Source organism: Lytechinus pictus, chromosome 2 (assembly GCF_037042905.1).
Source record: "Lytechinus pictus isolate F3 Inbred chromosome 2, Lp3.0, whole genome shotgun sequence".
In the NCBI taxonomy this organism is placed as follows: Eukaryota; Metazoa; Echinodermata; class Echinoidea; order Temnopleuroida; family Toxopneustidae; genus Lytechinus; species Lytechinus pictus.
In genome coordinates, this window is record NC_087246.1 from 56,171,883 (window position 1) to 56,192,398 (window position 20,516).

Below are 20,516 nucleotides of genomic sequence, written 5' to 3' on the forward strand. Positions count from 1 at the left end.
CATTGTGTAACATTGGGAGTTGGGAGAAATTAATGGCCAAACTCAGATTTCCAAACTTTTTTTGAGGGGTTTATATAGTTGAAAGACGTCCACCCTGATCTCAAAGTAATTTGAATAGACTTTTTAAAAATTAACATGAAAATTTCATCCAATTCAGATGTACATGTAAATGAAAAAGTTTTGGCATTTTTAAGCTTTACTTGCTTAAAAAAAAACAGTACTATGCCTACCATGACCAGTATGCAAGTGAGTAAGCAAAATGATGTCAAACACCAAGAGTCAGATATTTATAAATTTATACCCATGTTCTGTGATAATAACAAAGCTACCCTCTTCCTTATGATATTAAATGTTTCAACGACATTTAAACATCTCGAGCTGACCCTCCTCTCTGTTCTTCTGTGGGAGCCTCTACATGGAAAGACAAAGAGGTGGAGACCAAGGAGAACATATATTGACTCTCTGCGTACACATATTAAGTGGAAGCGTCGTGGTGTAGCGGTTCTGACTCTCGCCTTGTAATCAGAGGGTCGTGTGATCGAATCCCACCATGACCTAGCGTCCTTTGGCAAGGCGTTAATCCACACTTTGCCACTCTCCACCCAGGTGTTAAATGGATACCCGGTAGGATGTGAAAGCCTATTATGTAGTATGCCTAGCAATTGAGTCTTGGAACTCTTGTTGGAATGCTCCCCAGGGAGTGGAGAAGGTGCATACATTTGTATGCGGGCATGCAAGGATCCGATGACCGGGGTAATAATGTCTGTAAAGCGCTTAGAGACGTCGTTCCGATGTATTAAGCGCTATATAAATGCGGAATATTATTATTATATTGATCCTTATGTGATCTTTGTGGGGATGGATGTGGGTGTGCGTGTGGGAGGGTGCATATATGAGTGTTTGTAAATAGTTTTCCATTCTAGTTAAGCATCTTAACCTTAATATATATATTTTTTCTCTCTTTTTTTTGTATTTTGTAGATTAGTATATTCTATATTTTATATTATTAATCATGTTAAGTATTCCAGGGCCCCGCTCACAAGCCTTGCTTTTAAAGGGGTCCTAAACCAATTCGTCTATGCTATAATCTAATTAATACGTTTGTACTCATCTGCAATGTATGTATATTTATTTTGATGATGTGATATTTTTGGTTTTAAATAAATAAACTTGAATTTGAACTTCATGAAATACAAGAAATAATTAATTAATGAAGGAATGTTGTACAATAAAAAAATTAAGTTCATTAATTTTTTCATGAATTTTTATGAATGAAGATGAAACCTAGCATTCCATAGAGGTGTGCATGATAAAATACCATCAAATATGTTTGATAATACAAATAAATAATGTATACATACTATTAAAGTGGCTTGAAATCTGAAGGATTAAAGCTTATACATTTATTTTAGTATCATACACCTGGAAAAACAATTGTTGGAGTAAAGAATATCAAAATTGCACAAAATTTCCAACATCATTCAAAATATCAGCAAATAAACTGCATTTGATAAACACCTATAATTGGTTCAAAACCCAATGCATCATGAACATGCTGCATATATATATACATGTACATTTAGTCAAAGTAGACTGTACAAAGTCAAAAAGAGAAACGCATAAGCATTTTTTTGTCACTAAAATGATTCATCTCATTCTATTTTACTAAACTTTCTGACTAGAGCTAGGAAAAAACAGGTACATTTCTGCATAAATATGAAGGCAATTTTCAATAAATGAAGGAAGATACAGCAACAGGCTTCACATAAGTATAATGCTTTTCAAATATAAATATCAAATTAATTTTAACAGTTAAGCCTATGACTTCGAAGGTAAATTAGACAAACCCACAAATGGTAAATTTTTCCCTGAAAAATATGAATTTAAATGCTTAAGTTTCCTTATGAAAATTTGTTAAAATTAATGTGAATGGTATTATGAAAGCACTTTAAAAAAAATATGACTTCCTCTTTGAAGGAAAGAAAGTCTTCAATGTTTTAATTACAACCATTATACCATCTATATGACTGCTTTCATTAGATCATTAGCAGGTCAATTAAAGAAATAAAATATCAACTTTTCCAGATTTCTAAGAAAACACATTCAAATAATCATGCTTGAAAAATTTAATCAATAAATAAAGGCTGTACTTCATACACTCAGATTGACATATGGCTTGCAGAACTCTGATCAAAGGATGAGCTTAATTTGCTATGTGAATAAAGTCCAGCAAGGCCCGACTTACAAAGAGTTTCAATAGACTCTCATCAAACTCAAATTGCAATTGATTTAAAATTCATATCACTTAGGGTGTGTTCAATGTCAATTTCCAAATTTAAACAACATAGATCATGATCAAAAACACAGAATGCAAACACGATCATGGGTGCACTGTTCAGTGTAAAATATATAAAGCTGATGATACGTCGATCATCTTTAAATTTCCCGCTCTCATTTAGCGCAGCTTACTGCGCAGTTTGACCCATTCACAAGAAAGGTCAATTCTGACATGTGCTTTTGCAGGTTTCCACGGCGAGAACAAATATAAAGACATTTCACAACTCAATGTGTTCAATGTTGCATTCAAAATGCTGAAGGCTGTAAAATCTGAGCTGATCGCATTTCGAAACGCAGCTTTTGCGGCAAATAAATTTTCCTCCAAATCACCATCTGAAAGATGTTTACTCTTACGAGCGGGAATGGAGAACATTGAACAAACTATTTGTTTCTCATTATATCCGTATTTTGTAACAGCATTTTCCATCAAGATTCATGCTGAGTAGAAGAAATAACCAGTTGTCTCACGATGTATCAAACGTAGTTCTACGTTTGATACATTGTGAGACAACTGGTTATTTAGAAATAACCAGTTGTCTCACGATATATCAAACGTAGTTCTACGTTTGATACATTGTGAGACAACTGGTTATTTCTTCTACTCAATCCTTCACCACGATGAACCACTTCCACATCATAAACCGACATTGAACACACCCTTAGCTACACAAACTTTAGCTCTTGAAATCAAACTTTGAGTTTGATTTGAATCCATCACATCTCTTTGTAAGACAAACCCCAAGATATAAAAGACATAAACTCACATGAATTTGTTCAAAAAGTTGAATACTTAAACAGATCTGTCAAAAGAAATATAACACAATTTCTTCAGGATAAAATGAGAAGCCCTTATTCCTCAGCATTCAATAGCAATCAAACACAATTAATCTTCACACAACTCCATTTGAAATACCAAGCCTCTGCTGCAACATGGTAGCTGTCTTTCTAAAGTCTTCCTCCATGAGTTCAATCTTCTTAAGATCATTGGTCACTCCATCCCTGAAAGGACTCACATGACCCATGTCTTCAGCATGCTCACGGTTGTCATAGTAACCATCTTCCTGTCCGGTGGGTGTGGGGGCGGGGTACCTGCGCTCATTGTTGTGGAGGGCTCTTGAGTTGAGACCAATGTATGCCTTGGCACTCTTGGCACGAGGCTTTCTGGCTAGACTGTTGTTCATGTTTGAGGATGGGTTGGAGGAGATGTCAGTCAGGAAAGTTGTGCTTGTGGTCTTGGCAGATACTGGACGAGTTGTCTCGTACTTGAGTGGCCTGTCTCCTTTAACAGTTACAGTTTTAACTGAAAAAAAATATCATTTTTATCAAATAGATGAAATATATTCAGCATGTAAAAGTTTGAAGTCTACATGTCCACAAACCAGCAATAAATGATTAAGATGAGAAATATGAAGATTAATTTACATCATTATGCTTCAGTGCATATCACTTTCAAGGTTAATAGTTTCCCATATGTTTAGCCATTAATGTACATGTACTTTGCTAAAGATAATATCAAAGGATCGAAGCAAGAATTTTATTAGTGAGAGCCCAGAAAAAGGGATGTTTTTGGTACCAAACTGGTTTTTTTTTAAGGCAACAATCCAGTCAATCTGCCTTTTGTGGGGAAAACTCACAGATGCACATATTTCTATTGTTCTTATCCTGGGGAGTCTTTCATCAACATTTTCATTCAACAAGTTGTCAGATCTGAAATCTTTCTCTGATGTTGATTGGCTGAGAGGTACTGTTACTATGGTAACTGTCGGATAAAATGTGACTTGTCGGATAAAACGTCCGACAAGTCCTTTCATGTAACGCTCCCCTGATCACATTTACAGGCAAATTGGTTACTGAATTTTTGTACAATAACTTTTTTCATAACTTTCCTTACAAATTTACTTCTGTTTGACAAGGTACAAGTTTTTACATATCCAGATCGACTAAGCGTATTTCAAAGAAACACATCATCTTTTGGCAGATATTATTACTGATTTTAAATATGATTTTAATCTCGATGAATTGGGAATGTAATAATAATTGCTTCCATGGCTCCTCACCTGCACTCCGAGCCTTTGCCCTCTGAGAATCAGTCTTACGTTGATGAATAGCACTAACTGGACGCTTAGGTTTCTCTACCACACCACTGCTATCATATAGACCAGGCTATCGATGGACAAGGATCAGAGATATTCAAAGTTAATTATGACAGTTGTTGAAGTGATGGTGATGATGGTTGTAGTGATGGTAATGATGATAATGATGATGATGAGGATGATGATAATGATGATGATGATGATAATGATGATGATGATGAAGATGATGATGATGGTGATTACGATGATGATAATGATGATGATTATGATGATTGCTGTGAGGGTTATCATAGTGGTGGACACTGGAAATGATGATGATAATGATGATGCTTGTTGTGGAGGTGGTAGTCATGGTAGCGATGTTGATGATAATAATACGTGTGATGGCGGAGAGGCATTGATTGTAAATGGCAGTGATGATAATGGCAATGATGATGAAGATAACGATGATGATAATGATTACAATAATACTGATGATGATGGTGATAATGATGACAATACTGATGATGATGACGACGACAATGGTGATTATGATGAAAATACTGATGATGATGAGATGATGAGGATGATAACAACATTCATGGATGTATTGCACAATTTAAATGACAATTGGATAATGTTCTTGGTAACAACATGACATACTACAGTATAATGCACACAAACCTCAAAGAAAAAAGTTTTTATTACTTGAATGAGCATATAAACATGGACCATATTTCCAGTCAGCATCATCATATCCATTCCTTATCGTTTCTCTACAGTGCGTATCAAAAAAAAGTTTACACTTAAACAAAATCCTGTAAAATTATATATTTGTAATATCCTGAACATTTTTCCACATTTTAATATTGGTACAAATCTATTTAAGCAAATGACGATATAACTGTCGAAAAATATTTCCGCTTGAGTGAGCACCACTTACTTTTGAAAATGTAGTGAAAGATGATTTGCGCAGAACTTTGAAATAGTTATGCGAATAAAAGTAGATCTTAATCATGAAGAAAACGTGGAATTTAGCTGGTAAAATTGATTTTAAGATATCTTCTACCTTTTTTAACCTGTTTCCTTGCCAAAAACAATTCGAAGAGTGCATTGCGCCCCACCCCACTCCCCCACACACCGAGGCCATCATGACGATATTTGTTATACACTGAGCTGTGATTTACATGAAATGGCTTAGGCTTGACTTTCATTTTGTTAATCATTGTCAAGCTTGGGAAAAGTGTGGAGAAACAAGTATTAATGAAAAATGAAATGTAAACCCATTTTAAATGATAAAAAATGCTGGAGATATCTGATATAAACTTTTGTTCAGATTCAGTTTATGTCCTCAGATCCAGCTGGCACAAAAAGGGTAAATTTTGTACTTACTAAGTGTTGAAATTTCAATTTGAGTGACAAAATTGTTACAAAATGCTTGGATGTATCTGTTTTATTTCAATTGACCAAAAGTGCAAGGGAAATGTATGAGAAATGTTTCTCAGGGTAAGTTTGATTTCGCCCTTTCCCCTTCACACAGTGTGAAAACGAGCATTTCTGCACAAACAGATTTCTGCGAGCTTTACAAAAATGGACAGTGCTCACTCAAGTGTAACATTATGTCAAAACTTTTACTTTCAATGGATAGATGAGACCCAAACCCAAGGTTATATGTGAAAAAATTACCTACATGTTGTATATTTTTTTATTCCCAGGGCTTTTTCAAAGTGTAAACTTTTTTTTTGATATGCACTGTATAAATTCTTTGATTTGGTCATTCTGTATCATTTTATATTTTTAGACATTTATCTTTAAAAAAGTATTGAATATGTAATTATTTTTGCGTTCTAGAATGCCCCAACCATTGGATCAACATCTAAGTATAAAGAAAGAAGAAAGGACACAGCACTTATTTTGGAATTCAGCTTACCTGTGAATATCTCCTTTGAGTCAATCTATTCTGTTTAGGCTTTTAGTGTAAAGGAAAAGAAAAGAAAAGAAAAAATTGGGAGTAGAAAGATGGATTAGAGAATGAGAGTGAGATGCATTTAATATCCAAATATTCAACTTGATGCTAAATAAATAAAATATAGCTACATATACAGGTGATTTTGCCTAGGTCAAATCTCTTCAGACTTCAGACCAAAAAGCTCTGGATAAATTCAGCTAAGAAGAGGTGGATTCTGGAATGAATAATAATCACTTCAATTTAGGCAATTATTTGAAATTAAAAAAAATCTTGTAATCTCATCAGTAAAAAAAGTTGTTCAGTGTTTGAACCATTTCTGCTGATCAGCAAAATGTATTTGGAATATAATGGTATTTATTTACTTTACAGTTAGGGCTTAGTGTTAAAGAGCCTAGTTGCAATATTCTAACCACCAGATGGGAGCAGAAGTTATTTCTAGTTCCACAAAGCAGACAATCATGGCAGCATACAATCTTAACCTTGGGCTGGTCACAAAACAAGGTTGTAACTGATGCTGCCGAATCACAGAACATGATGAACGAAATCCAACATTCCATGAAACATTTAAGTGACTTTGCAGAATCCAGGAATACAACCTTAGCACCTTGGCACTATGTGATTCAACACTCTCAGAAATAAATTGACACTAATCTAAAGTGCAACAGGAAGTAGTAAAGTGTAAAAAAGCAACTGTGTTTAAGGCTGACTATTTGTGTTTTGTTGTGAGATGATGCATAAATCAAATTTGTATAATGAATTTTGTGGCCGTTGCTGGCTTTCCATAGTTGTGGTTGATAGTTGTGGAATAGCCCTGGAATGTATGAATAAAGTTATTCCTTTACTCTTTATTAAAATCCTCAACTTGACCTATACATGTATATTTGCCAGGGTTTGATTAGGCCTCAGAAATGAAATGAACATGGGTTATATGGAAAAAATAATAAAAGTTTGAATTTGTGCAATGGCATGAATATTTTTATTAAAATTTGAAATGCTCAAACGAGGCATTGGCTGCATTGAATTGAATATTTCATCTTTCATCACATGAAAATATGCCTACCATTACTTTTATAAACATTCATTATTTGTTTAATATAATGGAATATACGACAAGTTACTTTATGTTATATTTGGCAGTTTTGGCAATTTGTTAGGTCTCTTCTTTAACTACTCTTACCTGTTTATCAATCTTTTGTCCTGGGTATAAGAACTCTACCAATGTCCCAGGGTGAGCCGTTATCTCCGTGTTTCCTCTGTGACTATCATCTCGATGTACTCTACTGTTTGCTGGGTGAAACACCTACCAGTAATTTAAAATGGCAGGAAGAATGTTTTAATTCAATTTCTAACATTGTCGCATCTTTGAGTGATTTATCAAAACATACATCAATAAATCGATTGAGGGATTTCTCCAAGGCTCCTCTTACTCCTTCTATCCTCTTAAAATTTGATTCCACATGGCCCATTGCTTGATCAAACCATTTAATTCAAATTAGACACAATCATATCCTGTATTTATACCATTATTGATTCTCAAGACAGCATGGCAATTGCTAAAGAATAAGACAAATTAGCATGTATGTGAGTTGCGAATGACATTTCTTGTCTTGAAATGGCTAGTTCACAATTCCCCCCCCCCCCCCCATTAAGATAATGTATGAGCTATTATCATCAATTCATCTTTTTGACACACGGAATCATGAACATAACCACAATGTATGTACTCGTGTATGATAAAAAAAAAAGATGATTGCACCAAGCGTCTTTAGCAGCTGGAACAACATTGAATAGGCAACTAGATAATAAGTGCCTCATAAAAGCTACATATCATTATTATTAGAAATAGGTGATAAGGTGATTAATACTCCCACCCAATCTTCAATACATTTGGAAAATTAATCTTGCATGTCCTTAACATAGATGAATGTTTGTGCCAAATTTCATGAGCAATGGCATAAAACCGAGGAAGAAATTCCATCAGCAATGAGTTTTCCTGAGATTTTGGCAATAACACGCTGTTACCATGGCAACATAATTTCCAACACATTTGGAAAAAGGATTTTTTTGCATAGTTTACCCGAGACCAACATTGGTGCCATGCATGTCCTTAACAAAGATGAATGTTTGTGCCAAATTTCATGAGCACTGGCCAAAAACTGGGGAAGTAGTTTGATCCGTAATGACTTTTCCTGGATTTTGGCCATAATATGGCAACACAATTTCTGACAAATGCGAAAAAATGTGTCTTGCATATTTTTAACTCAAGACTTTTGTGTGTGCCAAATTTCATGAACACAGATCATAAAATGAAGAAGTAGTTCAATCCGCAAGATGTTCACACATTTATTGTTGTAATATGCCAGTACCATGACAACGCAGATTCCACATGGAAAAATATGTATTGCCCATCTTTACCTCAAAACAAATGTGTGAGCCAATTTTCATAAGAATTGGTTAAAAACTAAGAAAGTATTTGGGACCATATGAATATTTACACTTTTATCAACCTTTAGTCTACTCCTGTGAACTTTCTTAAGCAAAATCATTAGTAGAAGTGAAACATGCCGCTGATCACCTGACTTGAGAAAGTCCACAGGAGTAAATAAAAAGCTTACCAAGGAAACTTCAGCTTGGTAGAAGCTTCGACAGTTTGTTATTGTTTTGAGTGTTATGCAAAATTATGTTGAGATGCACTGTATATTAATTGAATAACGACCTATCATCCCACCTGTTCAGGGAACCTTGGCTTGGTATTGGCAGACATGATTCTTTTCTTCAACAATCTCTTCTCCCTCATTAATGTCTCTCTATGCACCTGAAGTTGTTCATCTAAGTACTCCTGTCTGTGCTGTAGTCTAGCCTTGGCATAAGCCAGGCCTTCTGCTTCTAGCTGCTGGTAATGTCTATTCAGCAGACCAATCGACAGCACGGCCCAGTGGTGGATGGCAGCATTCTAGGTAGGGTGGTTACAATAGTGATTAGTGCTTTGGACAATATATAAGTTTCAAAAGATGTATTACACCTCAACTACTTTAAATCAAAGTGATTTTACTTTATATTACGGGCTATGAAAGTTAATATGATTTCTTTCTAAGACTGAATTTCATTGAATTACTTGTATGTCATATTCTAATTCGTTTGATACACCTCTGTTCCGATGCTGCCTTAGAATTGTAGGCCTACACAACTTTTGTTAATGTTAAACATCACAATACCACATTATTGTTTATTATCAGAGCACCAAATGATATCTCTCCTGATATATTAAGTTTTCCTTCATTTTTCTTCACAAATGCACATAAGAAATCTATCATAATAAATATTCAAAACATCAAAAATGGTGATTCACTATTGAAATAATTAACAACCAGTCTCTTACCTTATACTCTCCTTCTCCTTCATCATCGTCCATCCTCCTCAGGAATGAAGGTATTGGGGAACCTTAAATTTCATGAGAAAAGAACACTTGACTTAGTATTACAAGTCAAGCCTGAGGCCGTAATTTTCAATATTTTCAAGAAAAGACCAATTTCCATAGAATATGTATATTTTAATAAATCTGGAACAAAATTAAGAGGGTACAAAAAATGTCCAAGGCCAATCAGAAGGCCATCCAAGGCAAAAGCATTTGACAGCCTTTGATTGTTTTGCAAGTTACGTTCAAAGTTAAGTAATGTACATGTACATGTAAGTGAATAAGCTTATTAAGATTATGAAAACTGAGAACTAAAATTTAGTAAATATTTTCTCCATTATAACTTTTCCAATAAACTTAGAACGAAATAAACAAAGTGGTTCACGACCCACAAGTGTCGCCTGATTTCGCAATCAATAAAATATACAATATGATCTTTTGACTCCTAGATATCCTTTGACCTTATCATCCTCATGAACACACATGTGGTATTACCCAATGATTATTTGTACCAAGTGTAAACACAATTGATGCATAAATAAAGAAATGAGAGTAAATTGAACAAAAGCTTGAAAAAAGGATGAACATGACCTCATACCATTTGGTCCCTAGATGACCATTGACCCCATCATCCTCATGAATACACATGTGGTATTACCCAAGGATCATTCGTACCAAGTGTGAACATAATTGATGCAGAAATGAGAGCAAGTTGAACAAAAACTTCAAGTAGGATGGACATGACCTCATATCATTTGACCTTTAACCCCAAGTTGACATTTGACCCCATCATTCTCATGGGCTCACATGTGGTATTACCCCCCAAGGATCATATGTACCAAGTATAAACATAAATGATGAAAAAAATAAAGAAATGAGAGCAGGTTCTTTCACGTTTTTGTAACAGACTCTTAAACAGACCTACAGGAAAAGTGATTACTAGGTCTCACCCGAGACAAAAATGAAAATAGACTTACCAACAATGTTAGAAACATGGACGACTGCTGCTTGATCACCTGTCCAAGCCCTGCGAAATGATATCAAACCATAATTCTTTTAGTTTTGTATTATTATCTTTAAAAATCTATAATTAAACAATGAAAATTCGTGTGCATTCTTCTACAAAGACAAAAAAATTAATAAAAGGGGGTGTATAGTCTTGTAGAATGAAATAATTATTGCTCACAAGCATCCAAATATAATTGTTTTTTGTGGAAATATATTACATAAAATTAAGTCATAATCTGTCAATTTAACAACCTGAACATTTTGTGCATTTAATTATTAGAAACACTCAAGAATATGTTCCTGTTATCTTTGATGTCATGTGTAATACAAACATGTACATGCAGCATTAACAACTCCTCAGACCGACTCTGGGAAGGTGATGAGATCCAGAAGACAATACAGAATCTTGATAGGACCAAAATCCTGTCTTCTCATCTGCTTGATTTATGTTCTTGTATTCCTGTACTGGATTATCTTATCATCTTGTTGCACCGTTAACAAGTATCCATGGGAACTACAGAAACATACCTCCTGACAAGCATAACAAGACAGTTGAGCTGATCTCGTACTCTCTGCGTCTCAGCCTTACTCTCCAGGACATCATTCCTCATCTTACAGATGGCCTCTCTGAAAGCCTTGTTGTCAATGTTAGCACTAGACAGTGACCTCTGATGCTGAGGATTCATTCTGATTCTCTCTCTCTCTCTCTCTCTCTCTTCCTCTGTAAGATGTAAGACACAAGAAAAATGCATTAAAGATTCCCCAAGACAAGTAATTTGTTTGGTAACTTTGGATGTACAAGATGTTTTTTTTCTTTCGTTTATTTTTTTTCTCAATATAATTGCACATTTTGAGGGTGATCACAATGATGAAAAAAGCAACAAAAAATTTAGTAGTACATGTATTGGAAACAATCAAAAAATTACACGGGGGCGGCGGGCGAAATGGCCTGGAAAGTCCAAAAAGAGCCACGGAAAAGGGCTAAAAACATTCACACGAGGGCGACTGCAAAACTCATAATCGCCCCCGTCAACACTGTATATTTATGTAGCATTTCATGCATACATACGTGATTGCATTTAAATTATACATTATACATTATATTGCATTTAAATGTGTACTTGTTTGCATTTGCGTGTGACCGCTTATATTACAATCTTGAGCCGTTTCCTACACGCACACCAATTGTGCTACAAAATCCCAAACTCATTGCCCGACTGCAGTTGCGAACATCACGTATATATGTACGTAAATCACCGGGGAGCTGCCCGCAGAGTCACACAAGCAAATACAAGATACAGTGGCACAATAACATTGCTCATTTCAGCGCACGCGAGTCCATCATAGGATCGTGTCAGCTAAGAGAACTTACCTGTGAATCTCTGTTTACGGGCGTGAATAGTGCATGTGGTACATGTGCCTATGAATTCGAGATGGTACCGGTACGTACTTCTCGCTAGCTCGCGCCGCGCTGCTTCGAAGCTTCGTCGCGATCGCATGTACAGTACACGCGTATGATTACAACGTATATGCTAGCTACCGTGTATATATATACACACACACACATACACACACACAGACACACACACACACAAACGCAAAAAAGCCGCGAAATAGCTCCAGAAATTGTAAAAAGAGCCCTGGAAAATGAAAAAGTAGCCCTGGAAAATTTTTAAGTTTCTCCAAAAAGAGCCCTGGAAAGAAAAAAAGTAATTTTTTGGTTGATTGGAAATTATCAGGTTCATTGCTCATTATTGTTCTCTACATATCACTCCTAAACATTGTAAAAGTTACAGCAGGAATCCGAGAAATACATATTTATTTTTAATTAGAATATTGTTCAATGGCATGAAAAAATTTGGGTTGAAATGGTCAAAACAAAGATTAAAAAAATGTGTTTTATCATGGTATTGAACAGACCAAAGTTTGTTTTTATCTCTGTTCTCTGTTACTTGATCTCTTAGTCTTAAAATGCACATGGCAACAGAAACCAGTGTATTTAACTACTAGGTGAGCCTTGCCCTGAGTTATGCACTAACTCTGGTAGCCGGTAGCAACCGTTATAACCACAACTGAAACAGAGCTCAATTTTAAATGGAAATTAACTGTTGGAGAAGAAAATTTTTACAACATAAAAGTCAACTGTTTCATTTAAAATTTATAGCCTCTAATTGGCTAATGAATTTGACATTTCTAAATTTAAAATTTTATTAAAAAGGGGAAGTTTGAACACCTGGACTGGACAATAACTGTATAGGATCTAAGCTGATTTTAAAGGAGAATGAAACCCTTGAAACCAGCTGAATCCATATCAAAGAGAAAAATCAAAGAAACATATTGTTGAAAGTTTGAGGAAGATTGAATGAATAATAAGAAAGTTATGAGCATTTGAATGTCGAGATCACTAATGCCATGTAGATCCTCCCATTGGCAATGCGACCAAGATCTGTGATGTCACACACGTACAACTCCCTCATTACTTTAGTACTTATTTCACTTATATTCTCACTTTTATAGAGTCTATCACAAGGTGAAGTGTTCTCTTTATGAGAGGACAAGTACAGAGGTTTCACAACATTCTATCATTGATTAATCGTTTGTCATATGATTAGAATGAGCAAAAAGAGATGTTTTGGGGTATATTTTTAGTGTCCAAAAGGGGAGAGTTGTTCATCTGTGACATCATAGATCTTGGTTGCATTGCCAATGGGAGGATCTCCATAGCATTAGTGATCTCGACATTCAAATGCTCATAACTCTTCTATTGCTAGTCCTATTTTACTCAAACTTTTGTTGATCTCATTCTTTGATTTTTCTGCTTTCACAAAAGCTTACTTGCTCCAAGGCAAGAGTTTCATTCTCCTTTAATAAAAACAGAATTAGGCCCAACATTGTTAGGGAGAAATATCGGTGGAGGACGGAGGTTTGATGAAGATCTATCAGAGAATAAGAGGATTATGAATGTTTAAACTTCTAACATTACACTTGCGACGTCTTATAAAGTTACATTAATTAGGCCTAAATATTTTTCTAATGGACGTTTAAAATTAAATGGATAGGCCTAACTTAGTTAAAAAATATTAGATCTAAAAGTCTTAGACTTAAGTTAGGCCTACTTTTAAGTTAGATTTTATTTAATTATAATATAAAAGATGTGTTTCAAGATCTAACTTCTAAGTCTAGATCTAATATATAAAAAAGTCATTCACTCATTGTTTTAATTTTATTTTTTTGTGGAATAGATCTACTGTACTGACCGTACCGGTACCGGTAGTATGTCTAGAGTTGGCCCCGGGAACCTCGACACGACGTCTTTGCACAGTACGTGTTCGGGCTGCCGCAGTAAGTCTAGAGTCAGTTAGTCTTGAGGACGCAATGATGATGACTTTTTAAATAATGATATATACTTCTTCATCATTGACGTCTTGACACTCTCTCCATAGTCTCATAAGAGAAGGTCCAAAACAAAGATGGATTTCCCTAGGAAATCCATCTTTTAAAACATCAATGAATTTAAATGTATGAATTTTATTGATTTTCACTAGAAAAGTATAAAAAATTAAGGTTTCTTACCAGACTGATGTCGAGTAGACCCCTCGATCCACATGTAAACAACGCAAATACAATGGCGACGACCCTTGGACCGCTTATGTATTACGTACTTCCGATACGCAATGCCGTTTTGAATGACAATTTATAGATAAAAAATATTATTTTACAAATATTAAAATTTTTTACGTGATTTTAAAAAATTGAAATAATACTACCGTATGGGTACTAGTATTCAACCCGGCATAATTCAAAGATTTTGACATATTCCCCAAAATATTTAGAAATAGGGAATTTATCTTAATTTCATACCTTTGTTATTTCCAGGGTAATCTGTTGTCGATATTTTCTTTGTCAATCTGTCGACTGTATGCGCGGAGGATCGAATTATGCGGCGATGGCCTTTTGCACTGAATGGTACTAGTATTCAACCTAGTGAGGATTGATAGCAAATCTCAAAAGGGTTTAGATTGCTAAATTAGATCTAGATCTATGTAAGTCTCTGGCTTTGATTAATTCCCTGTTTGGTCTCATCTCAAATGGTCTAGTCCATAGTCGGATGGGACAAGGGCAGATTGAGAGACGGGGCCATCTTTCATCGCTAGGTTGAATACTAGTACCGCCGGGTTGAATACTAGTACCAAAATCTGTCGCCGTATAATTCGATCGCCCGCGCACACAGTCAACTGGTTGAAGAAAAAAATAACGGAAAAAGAATAACCAGCATTTGCTCTTGGAAATAAGACGGGTCTGAAATTCAGGTAAATTCTATATTTCTATATATTTGAGGAAACTCTCCAAACGGGTTGAATACTAGTGCCCTTACGGTACTACCGGTAATTATTTATAATCACGTAAAATTTTTAATATTTGTAAAATAATATTTTTTATCTATAAATTATTATTCAAAACGGCATTGCGTATCGGAAGTACGTAATGGTACGTAATACATACCGTAATACATAAGCGGTTCAAGGGTCGTCGCCATTGTATTTGCGTTGTTTACATGTGGATCGAGGGGTCTACTCGACATCAGTCTGGTAAGAAACCTTTATTTTTTATACTTTTCTAGTGAAAATTTTTACAACCTTCCTACGCATTAGGCGTAGGAAGGTGTAAAAATCAATAAAATTCATACATTTAAATTCATTGATGTTTTAAAAGATGGATTTCCTAGGGAAATCCATCTTTGTTTTGGACCTTCTCTTATGAGACTATGGAGAGAGTGTCAAGACGTCAATGATGAAGAAGTATACTGATTACTGTAGGCCTATATCATTATTTAAAAAGTCATCATAATTGCGTCCTCAAGACTAAGAGTCAGTAGAGAGTATGATGAAACAAATACTTCTCTTATCAGAGCAGACGAAAAAGGTTATGGGTCGGTGTCTCGGAGGTGTCATGACCCCATTCTTGGCATAGAACAGAACTTCAGAAGGCTTCTTGAACCGTGTCAAGAGAAACGGGCCTCATTACCTCGCGGGGAAAAACACTTTTCACAAGACGAAAATCCGAATATATGGGACCGAACCAAAGAAATATAATTTTTCACACTCACACGAAAGATACAACATTGTGGCAAATATTCAAAATACCGATATCTCATTACCTCACTTGTAGATCAATGCAGAATTCCTGAAAATTCTCAATTTCACTTTATTTTCTCAAACGCCCACATAAACGGATGCAATTTTCTTATCAAATAAGTCCGAAATTTACTCAATTGACATGACAAAGCTTCTCCGGTTGCTCGGCAATTCTTGTTAGTCGCAAGAGGGCGCGCGTCGTATCGGTATTCGATTTTCCTCAGAAAATAAAAGCGTTTGACATGACCAGCCGAGTTACAGTTCCTCGACTGCCTGGATCAAAATAATGGGGAATGAATCAGGGGAGCGTTTCATGACAGGACTTGCCAGACGTTTTATCCGACAGTTACCATAGTAACAAAGCTTCTCAGCCAATCGAAATTCAGGAAAGTTGTCAGATCTGACAAGTTTTCCGACAAAATTATTGATAAAACGCTCCCCAGCTGGGTTGAGCAATATTATTTATTTTCTTCTCTCTCTTTTTTAAAAGGGGGACAGTGGCCTACATAACATTGTCAATTCTGATATTAATTTTGGCATTGAGCTTCCATTGACGAGTGATATCAGGCGCGTCCATGAGGTTTCGAAATGCACCCTAAACAAGTATTTTCCAAGCATAAGTTCTGAAAATGCACCTCTCAGTATATTGGCATGTGAAACCTTACCCTTAGCCTAACAAATTTCGGAAACAAAACGGTACCCTTGACAAGTATTCCCTGAATTGACCCCCTAAACAAGTGCAGTGATATTGTGATTGTTATGTCACGGACGTCGGCTTAACCTTTACTTTCATTTGGGTCTACTATGCAGCCCGGTATACGGTGCCCCCGCCTCCCAAACCTTGCTCAAATCGGACCCTTTGCACGTAGTGTTGGGGCAAAAATCCCATCTTTCATAAAGCATTAGCCTTTTTTATACCCTCGCAAAAGTCCGTAAACACGTAGCTTTCCTAGCACCTTTTCAGTATTTTAGTGTTTTTGATACCCTTTATTATAACGTGCCCAATCTTGATAGAAGGATACTTTTTACGCGTTTCTCAGTGGACGCGCCTGGAATCCACAAGTGCCCCCCCCCCCCCGGCATTGAGCATTCGATCAAAATGAGGGGGCCGGGTTGTATTTTTCACTGAAGCAAAATGATAAACAGAAATAAACTGTTTTAACCGGAAAACTTTTTGCTTATAGCATTTTCAAATTTAACCAGACAACTAAAAAATATTAGTTACCTTCTCGGAAAGTATACTAGATAGTCATGTAGATGGAGGATGCATTTTTGGTGTTTAACTTATTTCAGCTAAGAGCGTTGCCTTATCGTTTATGATTGTGATCTGATCCTCATAGTGGATCCCGTACCCTTCCTTGCTGAAGGTCCAATGCAATATTAACATTTCCGTAAAAATTATAAACAAGATTATGCCCTTATGCATATAGGGCTTTATCACAAAAAGTACTAGTTAAAATGATTATTGTTTGCAACTGATAATATAGCGGGAGCAAAACACATAAAAAACAAAACATTTCCAATCAATTTGATTCGCAACCACAATTTCTTTTGCTGCATGGATACTATGTCAAACATTTTCTAGTAGTATGACTATTGCCAATCAGCCATCAATCTCTATCAATGACGCATAATTGCTAATAAGACGAAAGAAGTGACAAATTGAGAGGTTTGCCGTAGTTTCCCGTTCACTAATTTGCCAGCGGTGCTCGCAGCGGGATCAATGTAGACCGAGTTAATACGGACCGGAAGTGATCTTATCCCACAAACGCGCATCTACGCAACAAAGCACCTTGAAAGATTTTTATATCTCGGAAATTTGAAATTTCGATCGATGCCAAGGAAATCAGTTTATAAACACATAAAGTCATTGCGACAACTAGAGCAGAGAAGAACATACGAAGATTGCACAACATAATTCTTTCGATTGCTTTGGATCTGTTTGTGATGTATTCCGGGGATGTATTACAGCTGAGATGAGGATCGAAGTCATGGCAGTCAACAGTTTATGTTAATCGTCTTCAGAATATTCTACTAACAAAGGGCAGTTACAACTTGTGACCATGTAAAGGGCGAAATCACTAATTGACCCTAATAGACTATAACTGAAAGAAAGGAAAAAACTCCGTCAGTATGCAGTTCAGTACTCACAGACCTCCTATATTCAAAGTGATTCTCTTGGGGGAGTCGGGTGTCGGCAAGACTTCACTTTACCAACGGTTTAGAGCAAGGGATATACCCCTTACACAAAGCACGGCGCTAACACTGGACAGCTATCAGTACAACCGGCAGTTTCCAGTGGGACCACAGAGCAAACCTATACAGGTAACCAAAATAAAAATTTATGAATTGATGCAAAATGTTACATTTTTGTTTGTCGTTTAAAAACAAAGCTATATAGATTATAAAGGACATATTCACATCAGGCTCCGGATTCTAGAACATTGTGTATTCAGTTGATGAAACTGATACGTGGATCTATGGAGGGGTAACTGTTGTGGATCTTATAATTGCCTGAAATTGAAGAAAAAAAATAGAAATACGAAAATTTGTATTTTATTTATTTTCGCTTGTAGGCCTATAATTAGTTTACTCTGATTATAATGCGGATACCTTCAAAGAAAGAACAGCATAACCTGAAGATTCATTATAACATCGCGACTTACACAAGACAAACAAATTAAATCTCATTAATTTTCAGTTTTGATTTTGAACTTTCGAAATGTTCTTATAATAAGTAAGTAATTTATTTTGAATCGTGATTAGTAAACTAGATGTATTAAAGCGAAAGTAAAACGAAATAGAAAATTAAATCATAGGCCTAGGCGACACGTAATTATAAAATAATAAGTTTTATAGTGACTTTTTTTCGAATGATTTGTCAGAGAACTATAAGTGTTGGAGAGATTTTTTTCGCAGTTTTAATCTTAATAACTCGAATCATAGGAGTTTGGGTATCTAAAAAAAAACAAGTATGGTAAAAATGTAGTAAATTGGGAGACTTTAAAAGAAGTGATCGATAGTCAGGATGAAAAGCTTTAAGCTTTTTTTTTACTCGAATATCTCATTTTCAGCTTTAAAAGGCATGAAGAGTATGCCAAATAATGAAAGACAAAAAAGGTTCATAAAATATATATTTTAAGTTTATTGAAATTATTAGAATATTTGACAATCAAAGTGAAATAAGATTTCGTGTGATGTTCTGATTTGAAACTGATTCAGAAGAACAATCTCAAGTACATAATAATTGTAAACGACTCTTGAATTTGATATGGGATAGTGGGCAATATAACGATGAAAGAAGGTATTGATGTTTGGGCCTTTATAAATTTAAACGTGCAAGCATGATAATATTTATGGAAATACAGGATAATGAAAATGGTATATCAAAATGTATATCGATGAAATATTGAGTATTAAACAATTCTTCTCCAATCGTTTTACAAAAGTATTTTGACTGTTTCACCCTGCTCAGATTGAACTCTGGGACACTGCAAACATGGAGAGGATGCATTCACTCACCGATAATTATTTCCGAGAGACAACAGCAGCTATCCTCGTCTACGACATCGCAGATAGTCAATCCCTTCAAAGATTGTCATATTGGAGGAATGATTTCAGATACCATTCGGAAAGAACTTTAATGTTCCTTGTCGGAAACAAGGTGGATTTACCGCCAGACAAATACGACGAGGATCAGACGACAATCGAACACGCGCGAAAAGTAATGGCGACCAATTTTGAGGATGTTCTCGGCGCGTACGAGGTATCAGCAAAAGAAGATTACAAAGTGGAAGAAATGTTCCATAAGATCGGACAGGTTCTGTGGGAGAACTATAAAGATGAACGGGAAAGTACAGGAACTAGAAGCTTGCCAGAGATACCAGAGGGAATGGGGACTATCAAGTTGGGAAAACATGATAAAGGAACGAGATTGAGGTTTTCATTCAAGAAGGAAAAATGTTGCTATTGACGTTGACATTTTCGTCACGATTTTTTTATAAAAAAACACACAGTATTTGGAACGTCTTTTTTTCTAAAGACCAAACACACCTTCGTGTAAATCATGTGTATAATAGGTATGCATTAAGACTGAAAAAATGTGAATGGGCCTATCTTGAAATAAATTTGGCCACCAAGTCAAAGAGGAAGAGAGAGTTACGTCACTCACAACAAAGAGGACATAATAAAAGAAGCAACTACAAGTAACTCATGTTTGACTAACCAGTACTCAAGTTCAAGTTGTGCTGGTAGTGGTATAATTCCTTTTTGGAGGATTTTCTTTTCAGCTTTCCTATAAAGAAACTGAGAAGAATTCTAATCTAAGATTAAGTTTTCCTCGAGTGTCAAACTGGTGCATACACAGCAAAAGCTGTTGTGTTAACCGGTGCTTTATGTACATATAGGACCACGCCAGTTATTTTACATCGGTATTACATTGACAGTGTTAGTTGAACACCTATAGGTGTTATTACAACGCATTTGGTTGATGCATTTACACTCTTTGGTGTTATGTTCAATATATAGGGTGTAATGTTAACACCTCAGGATGTGGTCCTCTATTAACACCAATTGATGTC

General features: G+C 35.6%; 2 protein-coding genes across 4 annotated transcripts; one reads left to right on the forward strand and one right to left on the reverse strand.

Moving 5' to 3' along the window:
- Positions 1 to 1,381: 1,381 nt before the first annotated feature.
- Positions 1,382 to 19,473, reverse strand: LOC129253933 (uncharacterized). Of its 3 annotated transcripts, none has more exons than XM_064095222.1 (10): positions 19,459 to 19,473; positions 11,330 to 11,522; positions 10,771 to 10,820; positions 9,758 to 9,819; positions 9,107 to 9,331; positions 7,556 to 7,678; positions 6,340 to 6,378; positions 4,395 to 4,500; positions 2,892 to 3,637; positions 1,382 to 2,504 (listed from the first exon to the last, which is right to left on the reverse strand). In XM_064095222.1, exons 2-9 carry the CDS (start codon positions 11,485 to 11,487, stop codon positions 3,228 to 3,230), a joined length of 1,173 nt encoding a protein of 390 aa, XP_063951292.1. In that variant the 5' UTR covers positions 11,488 to 11,522; positions 19,459 to 19,473; the 3' UTR covers positions 1,382 to 2,504; positions 2,892 to 3,227. The 3 variants fall into 3 exon arrangements, with proteins under 3 accessions (XP_063951292.1, XP_063951291.1, XP_063951290.1); XM_064095221.1 differs by lacking the exon at positions 19,459 to 19,473 and adding an exon at positions 15,960 to 16,148 and having other exon boundaries at positions 11,330 to 11,512; XM_064095220.1 differs by lacking the exon at positions 19,459 to 19,473 and adding an exon at positions 15,960 to 16,119.
- Positions 17,987 to 20,001, forward strand: LOC129253932 (ras-related protein Rab-6B-like). Its single transcript, XM_054892371.2, has 2 exons — positions 17,987 to 18,261; positions 19,412 to 20,001. The coding sequence occupies exons 1-2, from the start codon at positions 18,070 to 18,072 to the stop codon at positions 19,907 to 19,909; spliced, it is 690 nt and encodes a 229-aa protein (XP_054748346.2). The 5' UTR covers positions 17,987 to 18,069; the 3' UTR covers positions 19,910 to 20,001.
- The last annotated feature ends 515 nt before the right edge of the window (positions 20,002 to 20,516 follow it).